The sequence below is a fragment of the Pseudonaja textilis genome, chromosome 1 (assembly GCF_049901715.1).
Source record: "Pseudonaja textilis isolate UNSWEBS1 chromosome 1, rPseTex1.2, whole genome shotgun sequence".
NCBI classification, from domain to species: domain Eukaryota; kingdom Metazoa; phylum Chordata; class Lepidosauria; order Squamata; family Elapidae; genus Pseudonaja; species Pseudonaja textilis.
The window spans coordinates 114,063,304-114,078,381 of NC_141990.1; the positions used below are offsets into that span (position 1 = coordinate 114,063,304).

At 34.0% G+C, this 15,078-nt stretch overlaps 1 protein-coding gene across 4 annotated transcripts in view; it reads left to right on the forward strand.

The window, feature by feature from the left end:
- The window catches only part of PHIP (PHIP subunit of CUL4-Ring ligase complex), an 84,510-nt gene that overhangs the window by 10,735 nt on the left and 58,697 nt on the right, over positions 1–15,078 (forward strand). For all 4 annotated transcript variants that reach the window (XM_026695125.2, XM_026695126.2, XM_087915032.1 and 1 more), the window contains exons 5-12: positions 3,512–3,662; positions 3,750–3,848; positions 7,946–8,106; positions 9,170–9,391; positions 9,795–9,895; positions 11,942–12,012; positions 12,650–12,750; positions 12,841–12,881. In XM_026695125.2, coding sequence (XP_026550910.1) covers positions 3,512–3,662; positions 3,750–3,848; positions 7,946–8,106; positions 9,170–9,391; positions 9,795–9,895; positions 11,942–12,012; positions 12,650–12,750; positions 12,841–12,881 — 947 coding nt within the window. The remainder of the gene's footprint in view (positions 1–3,511; positions 3,663–3,749; positions 3,849–7,945; positions 8,107–9,169; positions 9,392–9,794; positions 9,896–11,941; positions 12,013–12,649; positions 12,751–12,840; positions 12,882–15,078) is intronic.

Here is a 15,078-nt window from a genome sequence, read left to right on the forward strand (position 1 = left end):
TTCAGTATTGGTTGTCAAAGTGTTTTTCAGAGGTGGAAAGATTAGGTTCTTCGTCCCCTTGAGAATAGTCAGTATGATTGCCCTTACATTCAGACGTTTTACCAAAAAGTTTGACAACATGTATGGGAATTTTTGTGATGTACTGTTAAAATTCTTATATGAAAATCTTCATGTTCTATTATTTTGGTTATGTACTATATAAACATTTTACATATTTAGGTATCACTTAATAAAAAGTATTATTTTCCCAAACTTGCTTTTTTTGTGGAAAAAATATAGAAAATAACAAAGAAAATTGCATTTTCCCTTTCCCAGTTTGTTCATAGCAGGCAAATCTTGATTTCTATTTTTCTTGTAGTTGAATTTGTTGGCTTTCCTTGTTCTTGTGCTTTTTACCCCAAGAGTTGGAATAACTCTTCCTCCATGCTGTATTTTTGGGAGTATGAAATTCTGTTCAAAAGACATCTCTAGTTTATAGTTTTGACACCTGTCCCTAAATTTTTAAAACATAAAGAAAAGTTGTAATAAAGTCTTACTTGATTTTATTGGATTAAGGTAAGCAAAGTTATCCACAGTTGTACAACAATTTAAATTTTCAGCTGCCAGTCATGCTTGTCTTTTTACCATTTCTTCATCTGATGGTGCTAATCCCAATTGTCATGGATCATATAATCAAGATTTTTTTGTATTTTTTAAAAAATGTACAAAGACTTAGCATTTATATTGTACAGCATTCTCAAAAGAAGCTATTTTACATGCTGAATGTGAGTGATGTGATTTATATGCACATGAGTTTGGTAGTTTGCATGGACTTCAATAAAAACATAGCCAGTATGTTTTATAGAAGTAGCTACCTTGAATGAGCTTTACTTAAATTTATTTTCCTCTTAGTATTCATTCAGATTTGGTTTGATCAAATTGGGTCATTTGGGCATACAATTCAATGATAAAATGCAAGGAAACTTGGATTACAAAAGAAATTTAAAAACAAAACAAAAATCAGTTAGGTATTCCCTTTGCTTTAGTTCTGCAGTGTAAGAGAGCTTAACACAGCCAAATCCTTGGGAGGGAAAAGCCCTTAAAGAAAAGGCATAACACTTCTGGAGCAGAGAGTTTCTGATTATAATGTAAACGGACTTCACTAGATATCTGATAATTGGATAATTACATTTCCATGTGACAATTAAAATAATCATATTTTTATCTGGAGAGAAGTGTTGCATTTTCTTGGATTCAGAATACATTAACCTTAGAACTAAAATGCTGTTGGGAGAAGAGACATGCAGATGTGGACACATTTTTAATATTTGGGTTTTTTTTACCTAATTGCTCACTCAGGGAAGCCATTTGTTAAAAATTTTCTGAATACAGCTAAAATCTTGATTTTTGAAGCTTGCATTTAGGGGAACTTTTTGCACTTGGGGTTTTTGTATTGAGAACTAGTTGTAAAATAAAAAGGTGGCATTGGATTTCAACCACTTATTAAAGCATTGATACCCACAAGAAAGAAAGATTCCAATATTAATGATACAAATTCCACCCTTTTTGTTATTACATAGTAACATAATAGCAATAGCACTTAGACTTATATACTGCTTTATAGTGCTTTATACAGCCCTCTCAGCAGTATACAGAGTCAGCCTATTGCCCCCAACAATTTGAATCCTCATTTTACCCACCTTGGAAGGCTGAGTCAACCTTGAGCCTGGTGGGATTTGAACTGCCAAATTGTAGGCAGCTGGCTGCGCCTCAGAGGCTCCTCTTATATAAAATGTATATAAGTGGGCAGTACATGTTTTGTGACATCACAATGCACATTTCTTTTTTACTTTAATAACTCTTTGATTTGCTGAAATGCCTCGAATGAATGGGTAATATCTACCATTATATTTCACAGGATTCTAGACTGAATTGATGTAATGGATGTAAATTCTAAAGTAGTTACACTTTCACTTATGTAGGAAATTGTACAACTCAAATAGATCCATTGAAATAAATTCCTTTCTGGGCAAAAGTAGAGTACTTTTACAATATGTGCCATTTTCATAACTGCCAAGTCTTATATATATATATATTTTACTACCCCAAGTTAATCATCTACCTCCCTTTCTTCTTAACTGAAATTTAGGAAGATATGTCTCTACAGAAGAGATAGCTTTGCCAGCAGATATTGTCTAATTCTACCTAAAAAGTATACAACTAATACACATGTTAACAACTAATAATATTTTTGAACTTAAATAAAAGTGAGTCTAAATTCTGGTTTCTTTGTAATTAGTTATGCTTTTGTTCATATGGCACATTTATAAATACCGTATATAAATTTTTCATAAGTGTTATGTACCCAGAACCAGGCCGGATTCACAGACCTAGTTGAACCATAAAGACTTCCTTAAAAAAATCTCACCTGTCTGAAATTTAATACATTTTATCTGTAGAGAAGTAGTAGGTTAGCCAGTAAATGTAACTTCATTCTGCTAAAAATCCCTCACGATTTTATAGATACTTTACTTCTTCAGAGAAAAGTTTTTTTTAAAAAATAAGTTGTTGTTTTCCTGTTGTAGATTACAAAGGGCAAAAATCTAATTTCAAATGGACTCCTGAGTCAAAGGAAGTAACCTTCAATTTAGTTTGAGTAAAATTCTGCTTATTCACATTGGCCTGATTGAAATTACCTAGTCAACACAAAGTTTTAACCATAGAGTTTGTATGTCTTCATATAACAGAATTTTCACTTATTACAGTAACTATTAGAATATATTATGGTACTATATCATGTGAAATGTCTTATGAATTTATTCACCTTTATAGCTTACATTTAAATGTCTTGTGAACATTGTCAAAAGGATTTAAACAGAATCTTGAAAAGGGAGTTTTATTTTCAAGAAAACAGTTTCTGAAATATTAGAGTAAAGCAAGCAAGCACCCTTTTATTAATGTAGGACTGTCATTAATATAGTGTAATTACTTGGAATGTGTAGTAGAAACTAGGAACTTCATAGTTAAAATTCATGAATTTCCATGAATTTATTAGATTATTAGTAACTCTCTATGTCTTAATTCCAATTACTGTTGTGTAATAAAGAAATGGGACTGCTAATATATGTGCTTCATATTATAAATATTATGCACATTATTTTTATGATACTAATATTGTTAGTTATTCTGTTATCCTGTATTTGTTATTTTGTAATGATTAAAATGAAAATGATGTTATGATTTATGAACTGTTAACTGTTTACAAATAATTCAAGGTGGTGAACATATTCTACACACCTCCCTCCTCCTATTTTCCCAACAACAACCCTGCAAGATGGGTTGATTAAATCACAGAGAGAGTGATTTAAATTTAGTATATACTTTGTTTAAAAACCTATGTTTTAAATTGTTCTCTCTGTAGGGTATAAAAACAATGCCTTAAGTACGAAATACATCTCATTTTCAAAATATTTTTTTTCACTTTAAAAAGTGAGAGTAAACATTGTACAAATAATTTTTGGTTTATTAACAGGTAAAATACTATAGACACTTGGCACCTGATCATCTCCTGCAAATATGCCATCGACTTGGACCTCTTCTAGAGCAAGAAATTCCTCAAAGCGTCCCAGGAGTTCAAACGCTATTAGGAGCTGGAAGACAGTCTTTGCTCCGTACAAATAAAAGTATGAGTATGCAAAAGGAAAAGTGGCTTGATCATCTTTTTCAGTGTATATTTTTATGCTTATATTTATTTTTTTGTATGTAAATAGGTTGCAAACATGTTGTGTGGAAGGGTTCTGCTCTTGCTGCATTGCATTGTGGGAGACCTCCAGAGTCACCAATAAATTATGGCAGTCCTCCCAGTATAGGTAAGAAAGTTAATACATAATTGTAGAATGTTGGCAATGTAACACTGTATCTGTAATGATAGTTTTTACACTGTAGAGAAATCTTCCTTGGTATGCTTCAGATCAGATCGTTCACCCCTGGTTTAAAAAACAACCAGAAATCATGTTTATGTCTGAATTGCAGAATTACTTAATACAGAGATGTACTAAGAGAATACCAATGACTGATATTCCTGCCTTGGCTGAATTGAAGTTAAACTAAGTTTAAATAATCACAGTTCATTAATCTCAGATATTCAGAACTTTAGTTTGTAAAATATTATAAATAGAATATTTTGATATTTTTTATCCTTGCACATGGCAGAAAAAGTTGGGGGAAAGCATTGCAGTTTGTGCCCTTCTAAATTATGCTTTAGATTATATCTGACTAGTCTCTTGAGTAAGAAAACAGTTTTGTTGCTATTGTTGCTGCTGCATTTATTTGTGGTTTAATAACCTAGAATAGGCATATTAATTACATTAGAATTTGCTGTACAATTTGAGTTATAGAGGATTAATTGAAATTTGTCTGCTCTTAAAAATTAAAATTACTAGCTAAGATAGTTGACATAAATTTCTTAACGTATAAATGTGCCACTGGAGCTATTCTAGTTTAATCAGTTTTGAAGCTGAACAAAACTGTTTAAGATTTTTAAAGAAACAAATTAACAGAATAACAGTGTTGGAAGGGACCTTGAAGGTTTTCTGGTTCAAACCCTTCCTCAAGCAGGAAACCCTAACATTTCAGACAAATGGTTGTCCAATCCCTTCTTAAAAAGCTCCAGTATTGGAGTATCTACAGCATCTGGAGGCAAGTCATTAATTGTTTTGTCAGGAAATTTCTCCTTAATTTGAAGTTGATTCTCTCCTTTCTCATTCCATTCATTGCTTTTTGTCTTGCCTTCAAGTGCTTTGGAGAATAGCTTGGGCCCCTTTTCTTTGTGGCAGCCCCTCAGATAATACCGTGTTTTTCATATAATAAGGCCGGGTCTTATTTTTTTTTGAGCCCTGAAAAAATGGCTAGGCCATCTTTTTGGAGGTGGCTTAATTCCCCCTCTTTTCATCTTTGGGTAGGTGGGCGGCAACGGCTTGGATGTTGACCTCGGCGTTGGTGGGGCACTTTGTATCAGGGTCAACGCAGGCAGCACCATATCCAGGTGTGCAACAAAAGTACTTCCTAATGGCAAGCCCCCCCCACCATTCCCCCCCATTTCGCATGTTTTAATATAGGCCTTAATTTGGGGGGGAGGGGCTTAATTTCATTTCATGCCTATAAAACATGCTGGGACTTCCTATTGGGGGAAGCTGTATTGTTGGACAAACAGGGTAGAACACTGCTAACATGTCACTCCTAGTCCTTCCTTTCATTAAACTAGACATACCCAATTCTTGCAACCGTTCTTTATATGTATGCCCAGTCCCCTAATCATCTTTGTTGTTGTTATCCGTATTCTTTCTAGATAGTCTCAACATCTTTTTTGTATCATGATGACCAAAACTGGATGCAATATTTTAAGTGTGGTCTTACCAAGCTTTATAAAGTGGTACTAACACTTCACGTGATCTTGATTCTATCCCTCTGTTAATGCAGCCTTGGACTGCGTCTGGCTTTTTTGTAACATATAGCAACAGTTTATATTGTATGTCAGTATGGGATGTGTACAGAGTACATTACGATTATGGAATCAAATATGTTAATTGTAGAATATTTGATAATGTAACATAGAAACCAAACACTGTTGTTTGGAAAAGAGGAAATGTAAAAGATCATTTTGTAAATGGGACATGTCAAATATATGCTGATTATTTCTACTGAAGAAACAAAAGAGTAAATTTCAACTATTTAAAGAATAATTTTTAGGAAATTACCAGAATAGTTTGTCTTCTTATGGTTTTGGTAGTTTTATTTGGTAACTAAAAAAACTCTGATTTTGCTCTTACGATATCAACTAAGTATGATTACGATGCTTTGCTAATGACAACAGAATCCAGAATAAATTGAGTGACATTGAAGTTTATATAATAAATAAAAAATTAGATTATGATTTTAATACAGAGTTTAGATATAATATAAAACATTGCTTTTTGATGCTTTAACCAGGAATGCTTAAGATGGGGCTGAATAGCCCACATGTGCTTGCTTATTAAACAAGGAGTTTTGGCTTGACATGGCATACAAGTATATAAATAAAAATATGTTTATCTCCATTGAACAAAGTCAATTAATTATAGTATTTAGAACGGAAGCATAACTAGTAAGAGAAAAAACTGGTAATAATCACTAAATCCTTGACAAACCAAAATGCCATACAGATAGCCCTTAAGTTATGATTTAATTGGGACCACTAAGTGATGCACATGACTTCACTAAGCAACAGCAATCTCAGCTTTCCCTGTTTTCCATGTTAACTAAATTCCACCAGTCATTAAATGAGGACCCTCCATTATACAAGACATTCCAGGCCTCATTGCTTCCTGCTCTGAATCTTGGTGAAGCGAGGGTCTGCCTCCTCTTCCACTCTTCTTTTCTCTCCCTCCCCCCAGCTACTTATCTCTCACTATCTCTGCTCTTTTGGCTGCCCCTGCTGCTGTAAATCCGATAGTGTGCCAAGTCCTTGCATTTTAATAATGTGACCACATAATTTTAAATGATTACAGAACAAATGATGTTTAAGGAAGAAGTACCTGAGTGCTTCTCTGACATTCAAAATTTTAATCAGACTGTCAACTTGTAAAGCATCCCTATTCTTGGCTCGAGGCTCATGATTTAATTAGGGCAATCGCCGGAACCCTGACACAGACAATCTATTGAAATAGTTGCACACATGGCAAATTAATCCATGGCAAATTAAGCTGCGGTTTTACTTCCAAACATAAAGTCTAAAAGAGCATAGGCATCTATATAGGCAAAAGTACTTCCTTAAGTTGCCTTGGACTTGATCAAATAGAACAAGAATGTAATTGTTATATTTTAGTTAGATGCATTATTCGTTGAATTATACGCAAAGGTATTTTCACATTGCAGTCTGTTTAGAAATTGAAAAAAATTACTCCAATTTCTCCTTACACGGATGGCTGAGGATCTTTCACTCTAAGGCAGGGATGTCAAACTCAAGGCCTGCGGGCCAGATCCTGCAGCATTCTGCCGGCTGAAAAACTGCCCCCAAATGGTCTGAAAAATAGCCTCAAAAATGGGCCCAAAATGGCCTGAAAAATGGGCCGAAAAACAGGGCCAAAATGGCCTGGAAAACTGGCTGAAAATGGGACATGCCAACCTCCCACCATCCCGCAGAGGAGAACTGCAAAGCTTATCCGGCCAGTTTGACACCCCTGGTCTAAGGGAAATAATATTGGTCAAATCTGTGATTTTTCAAAGTGCAATAATTTTTCTGTTCGTTTCAATTACTGTTGAGACCTATGAAATGGTATATATACCTATGTACAAGTAGTCCTCGACAGAGTTCATTTAGTGACTGTTCAAAGTTACAACGGCACTGGAAAAAGTGACTTAAGACCATTTTTCACAGTTACGACCTTTGAAGCATCCCCTTGATTATCATGTGATCAAATGCTTAGCAACTGATTCATGTTTATGATTGTTGAAATGTCCCGGAGTCATGCAGCCTTCTGACAAACAAAGTCAATGGAGAGGTAGAGATTCACTTAACAACCAGCTTACTAATTTATCAACTAGCAGTGATTCACTTAACAACTATGGCAAGAAAGATTGTAAAATGGGGCAAAACTCACTTAAATGTCTCACATAACAACATAAATTTTGGGCTCATTTGTGGTTGTAAGTTGAGGACTACCTGTATTTGTTACATTCTTACAAATTACTGTGTAGCAATATGTCTCATATGACTTGAGAAATCTGGGGGAGATGAGATTCCTTCATGGAATGAAGTTATGATAGATTTTCTTTGTAATCTATTTAAGTGGCTTATTGTAATTGTTCATTACAAACATTTATTTACACGAATTATGCATATTAATAACTGCTTAAATCTTTATTGCTTAACAAATATATTTCTTTTTGAATATATATCTAAGTGTATATATATATATATATTTTATAGCTGAAACTCTCTTTTCAAGAAAGCTTAATGGAAAATACAGACTGGAACATCTTATTCCAACTGCTGTGTATCAGCACATGAAAATGCATAAACGAATCCTGGGACATTTGTCTTCAGTATATTGTGTAACTTTTGATCGGACTGGTAGACGGATATTCACAGTAAGTGCAGATTCATGAAAATATTTTAAAAATGTATTTCTGCAATGTAAGAGGAATAAAGAGTAATGAGTACAAATTAACAAATAAAATGAAAGAAAAATAGATGTTTGAGAAACCAACAGAAAAAGGGAGAATGTAATTGATACGAATTAGTAGAATTGAAACATAAATGTAAGGAAGGTTAGGCTTTAGTAAGAACAAAAGGGCTGAAATAGACATTACAATATTTTTATTGACAATTTAAACTTACAAACAATATGTTTTGAAACTCAATGCATTCCTAAAGTCTCCTTTACTTTCCTTAACTAATACTACTACCTTTTTCCCCATACCTGTCTGGAAAGAAACATAATAAGCTTGAACCATTTCCTTTGGATAGTTGAAGTAAATGATGGTGATAATGCTTGAGGTGATTTTATTTTAATTTTTACTAGGTATCATTAAGATAGGTAAGCAACATTTGCAATAAAGAACGAACATAACATTGAAAGAAACTGCTATTATACTGCTTTCCAGTGAAAGAATTACAGTCTGTCTGAAAAAACATTTGTGTTTTTCTTTGCTTAGCTGTTTTCTACTTATCTGTTAGGAATGTATAAATACTAGTAGTGATGGGAAATCTTTGTATTAACATAATGAGAAAAAATATTTCTAGTCCTTGTTGAACAGAGTTTCTGACAATTAATGCAGTATTTGGAATGAACAGTGTTGCTCTTCCTTAATTTTTAGCATGTGTAATAGCTGTAATGAGGCATGTCAGTGTTATATAAATAGCTTTTTCTTTTACTTCCATGTAATTAGATTTAAGAAAATCATAAAACCTCAGGGCATTTAAAGCACTTAAATTCAAACAGCAGACCTTTATCTGTGTGTACTTTTCAACAGACAAAGTGAGAAAAAGGTATCTAGTATATTGGGGAGGTTAAAATTATGCTATACAGTGTACATGTGGGGGATTTCAAATAATCTTCCTTATCTAAAGTATTCCTTGAATCCAAGGGAAGATCTCATAGCCTAGCTTACCTTATAAATAAATATATATTGATGATTAATCTGTTTATAGGGGTCTGATGACTGTCTTGTGAAAATCTGGGCAACAGATGATGGACGGTTGCTTGCTACTTTAAGAGGGCATGCAGCGGAAATATCAGACATGGCTGTTAATTATGAGAATACCATGATTGCTTCAGGGAGCTGTGACAAGATGATCAGAGTGTGGTGTCTTCGAACATGTGCTCCTTTGGCTGTCCTACAAGGACACAGTGCATCTATAACATCTCTACAGGTAAAATAGATGACTAAGATTTAAAATTTTGGAGGCAAAATAACCAATAAGGAAGTAAAACAGTTTATGCTTCATATTCCTTTTCATGGACTGTGCTGTAATTAACTATGCATGCATGGTTTTCACTGTTGTGAAAAAATGAAACTAGGAAAGAAGGCAAAGTGTATGTGTGCTTGTACATAAAAAATATTGTGCATGAGAGAGAAAATAGTTTTCTATTTTCTGTTGCAAATAGTTTTCTGACAGAGCATTGCATTTGGTTGCAACTACCTTTTGTAGAAGTGGTGGTAATGATCTTTAGTATATTCCAAATCACTTGATTATTCGTTTCCTTGTTTACTATAAATAGAAAAAATTACCTAACAGTTTTACTTTTCTTTTCTTACCTTTTTTCTTTTTGCAGTTTTCTCCCCTATGCAGTGGCTCAAAGAGATACTTGTCTTCAACTGGTGCAGATGGCACAATATGTTTTTGGTTGTGGGATGCTGGCACACTTAAAATCAAGTTAGTTTGTATCTTGTATTCCTGTAAGATTACATGTAGTATTTTGAAAAAACTGTTCAAAAGCTGGAAGCATTTTGTTTGCATTCGTCTGTGAACTAAAACTATTTTATCAAAAACAGTAAAAAAATTTCTGTAGAAAAATGGGGCAGATTTCTGAATTACAAGATTAGGATTTATACATGCAGTAGATCATGCGTTGATATTAATAGTTGACATTATATCAACTGTTGTGTCATATTGGTTACTTCTATGTCTTGGAAAACACACAACTTAATTATTAGTAGGGATGTGGAGCACTTCAGGTATGGCATCCAAAATACACTTTGAAGAATGTGGAGTATGAATGTAGTACCAATCACCAGCACCATAACAGACATAAATCAGCTGCCTTTTCACTCCCACATGATCAAGTAGATCTGTTGCTGATTAAATCCTAAGCATTTTATAGCCCATTCTTTCTCCTGATAACTTTTTTGATGCTCAGCCAACCATTCGATGTAGCTAAGTGGCAACACCTAGCTAACCTTATTTGCTCTTGAAAAGGAAATCAGAGTTAGATCTGATTAATATTTGTACAGATGATTGTCAGAAAAAAGCATAGTCTGTTGATTAGAAAGGGAAATCATATATTCTAGAAAAAAGTATTGTAACTACTTCCATTTTATTTCCAAGAAATATATGTGGATGTGTGCATGAAATCATTAATCAAGCTTAATTCAAAGGAGACTCTTAAGTGGAGAGCTGTTAATTTTATAGCTTAAACTCTTTTCAGTTTCTTGAAAATGGTGCAATTGTGCGGTTTAAAAGGAATGTCAGCTGCATGACCATAGGATTGTTTATATTTACACTTTAGAAATAACTTAGTTGTAAAAAAATACACTTATAGTATGCATTTCTACTCGGGATATATACTAATTATGAAATAGACTTAAGTCAAACATAATTTAAATTAATGATTTAAATATACTTAAATTAGTATACTTTAGTTTTCCTATAATAGAGCACTGAAAAAGTGGAGTTGGATATATATATTCAGAGATATACAATAAATAGACATCAGAGAATATAAAAAGGCTGCAATCAAATAATGCATACCTGTGGGTATGCAGTGTATATAGTTCAATAGCTTTTATTATATCCTGCAGAGGTCCATGGGGTTTTAGTTTGACTCAATGGGCATAAATCAAAATGTTAATGCCAGTTGGTGATATTGAACAGAAGTTTCCTTCAGTCGTAAAATTTCTTTAAATCCAAGTTATTTTGAGTATAAAACATACTGGCTTTTGCTATCTACCATTTTCCCCTGAAAATAATTATTTTCGTTTTGGCCCCAAAATAAGCACTAGGGCTTATTTTTAAGGAAACACGGTTTCAGGGTGATCACCCTGGCTGGGCGCCCACCCCAGTGTGCACATAAGTGTACATATAAGTGCGGGCAAGTGTGTGGGGAACCGACGGTATCCAGAGCAGTGCACTCTGGGGCTGCGCAGAGCGGAAGGCATGGAAAGGAAGGCAGGCTTTCCTGATGCGCTGCATGGTCTGCAGTCAAACCTAGAGACACAAAGATAAGCCTCCCGCAGCCACCCACTGCTCCAGCCTGCCTTTGCTCGGCTTTCCCTCTGCCTGTATGGATTGCCTGCTTCCCCTCTGCGTCTCTGCTTCTGTCTGCTGGTTGCACAGATACTCAAATGTGCTATGCAGGCTGCCTATGCTGGCCAAGCCCAATGTCCCTTCACTAGGGCTTGTTTTAGGGTAGGGCTTATATTAGGTGCAAGCGAGAAAATTGAGCTAGGGCTTATTTTTAGGGTAGGTCCTATTTTCAGGGAAACATGGTATCTATATCCAATATATTTTTATGTATAATAAATAAATACCTATTATGAATGATAGACCAATCTAAAACAGAAAATTTGAAGGAGATTTTCATTCACTTTCTCTCAGAAATATTTTCTTGTGTTTAATCTTTTAATAATTGTTGTTTAATTTGGTTATCATTTTAAATTGCTTTAATATATTTAATTATATATATTTTTAAAATCTTTGCAGTCCAAGGCCAACAAAGTTTACAGAACGGCCAAGACCCGGAGTTCAAATGATCTGCTCTTCATTTAGTGCTGGTAAATTGCACAATTCTCCTCCCCAAAATTAATTGTATTAGTGGATACAATACAATGATATTTATAATTTGAAAATGCCCACTATGATCTTCTTCCTGCTAATCTCCAAATGGCAATATTCTTAACTGATGCTTATACACTTTACCTGCATATTTGATACATTTCTATCCTGCTTTTATTTGAACAGCTCAAGGTGACATATATATAGTCCTTCCACAGTTTTTCCAAAACAATCCTATTTGGTAGGTTGTTTGACCAAGAGAAAGGCCCACCCATTGAGTTTTCACTTTACCTTCTGCAATATGCTGGTTCTCAAATAGATAGTGCCTATGAAAGTTTAGAAATAATCATGTAATAGTTTCTGAGTCGATCTTGCTATCTTGAATTCTAATACTTAGCTGAAAAACCTGTTGTGTAATGAAAATAATTTTAGTCATGTTCTGTTTCTTCATGGGAGAAGCGTCCTGGAATAAATTTAGGGAAGCTGATGTATGATTGTAGTAGAGAGTTAGTGTGATATACTGCTTGTTAGCAGTTGAATGGAACTAATATTAAACACATGGTATAAGATTATAGTACTATAGTAAATCTTAGCAAATTGATAGTGATACTTCTTTCATGTTTACTTTTTTTTTAGGTGGAATGTTTCTGGCCACCGGAAGTACAGATCATATCATTAGGGTTTATTTCTTTGGATCAGGTCAGCCAGAGAAGATATCAGAGTTGGAGTTTCATACTGTAAATACCTTCTCTAAATTGTTTAACTCTTTGTTTGAAGTAAATTAATAATCTATAATCACGATGTTAATTTTGTTCTTGTTCACACAGGACAAAGTGGACAGCATTCAGTTTTCTAATACCAGTAATCGGTAAGCAAATTACTTGTATATTAATCTCATATTTTTTCCCACTACATTTATGAAAACTGTCCTGTTACATAGTTGTTAACATTCAACATGCTACTTTAATTATCAAGTTTAATTTACCTAATTAGACATACCTTGAGCAATTGTTTGGATTTTGCATTCTGTAACGTATTTTATACTATATAGAACTTATTTCCCATTAAATGTACATGCTATTGTGCTTTAATTAATATTTGATAGCTTCAATGTCTGATTTTTGCTGAGTTACTGAAGTTGCCTAAGGTTTGTTTATGAAAAAGATACTTATATATACACATTTCACAACAAACTTTGTTTCTGAAAGGTCTTGTAAGAAAGCCCTCTTTAATTCAGTTGAAACTTTCTTTGTATTCTTGCATGGATAGGTAGGATTGTGCTAAGCTTGAAAAGGTGCTTTGATTTGAAAAAGCTTCAATAAAAACATACTGTTAAAGCAGAAACCTGTTTTGAAGTCATACATCAAATCGGGTAGCTACCAAATGATGTGAAGATTTGAGATCTTTAGTACACCATGAGTTGCAATAGGCACATAATACATTGTAACATCATTTCTTTATGTAAAGGATGCCAAGGGGATTTGAATGATTTGATGAGTTTTATCACCTTGTTAAACCCTATTTTGGTCTTCATTCAATTTTTCAGCTTACAACTTCTTTTTGGTGGCCTATTACAGATTCTAATTTTGTTATCTTGTGCTAATGGAATATTACACAGTTGGGAATTTAATTTAGCCCTCACTCTGAATATGGGTTAAAGGCTGTTCAATCTGGTCCATGCTATTGGATGAAGCCTCACTTAAATATTTGGCATGATTTGGCAAGGTTTATGTGTTTTGGCAAGGAGGAAATGGATACTGGAGTAATATCATTAAGCTTGCTTGAATGTTTACTGTTTGTTTTTTAAGATTAGGGATAACAAGGTTGTGAATGCTACTTCTCTTTGTCACTTTCTGTCTCTTTGGATTACCTATCTTGAGATATTTTCATCATGCCATTTTAGAATATTACCACTGAGTTATTATTGCATATATTAAGTATAGCAGTGATGAAGAGATTCCCTCCCTCCCAAGAGGATACTTGCCAAGCCAACTATCCCGAGTTAGTAATACAGATAGTCCTTTACTTATGACCACAATTGAGCCAAAAATTTCTGAGTGAGATATTTGTTAAGTAAGTTATCCTCCATTTTATGATTTTTCTTGCCACAGTTGCCAAGTAAATCACTGCAGTTAAGTTAGTAACATGGTTGTTAAGTGAATCTGGCTTCCCCGTTGGCTTTGCTTGCCAGAAGGTTGCAAAAGGGGATCACATGACCCCAGGACACCACAACTCCATAAATATGAGTCAGTTGCTGAGTGTCTGAATTTTGATCACATTATCATGGGATGCTGCAATGGTCATAAGTTTAAAAAATGGTTATAAGCCACTTTTTTCAGTACTGTTGTAACTTTGAATAATCACTAAATGGACTGTGGTAAGTCAAAGACTACCTGTAATAGCCTAGCTTCTTATCCAATAGTGTCAAGTCTCTAAATCTCAAACACTATTCCAGAAAAGCAAGATAATAGTCATTATTCACTCTTATGTCTTGCGGTCACTCTCTCTCAGACCAACTCATCTTGATTGGGTTGTTATTGTGACAAAAATAGGAGGAAGAAAGAGTTATTTAAGTTATTTTTGAAAAAAAAGGCGGGAAATTAAATGAATGCTACTGCTACAAATCAAGTGGAAAAGATTATTTTCACATTGTTTTTGAAAGTTTGCTTTTGATTTGGAATCAGATATTTTCTGCATTGCTTCAGCACAATTTAAATTCTTTGCTGTACAATTTCCAGACAATTTATCTTAGAAGAAGTCAGGGAATGTTTTAAGTAGAAGGATTAGATACTTGAATAAATAATAATACCTTTGACAATAGTTTCAAGATCACCAAACACCAGACAATCAGTCAGTCAATAGACAAAGAGTATTTCCCTATCAGCATTTCACAGCTTTAAAATGTTTTGTGTGCTACTTTCTCATTTCCAAAACCAAAATAATACTGGACATGCTTTCTAGTGAAGTGTTTAATAATAGTGTAGGTTTATTTGGAGCAGGCAGCCTTTCAAAAACTTTGGTATCAAAGCCAAGATGTGAAAAGCTGCTGAGGGTTTTGAGGACCA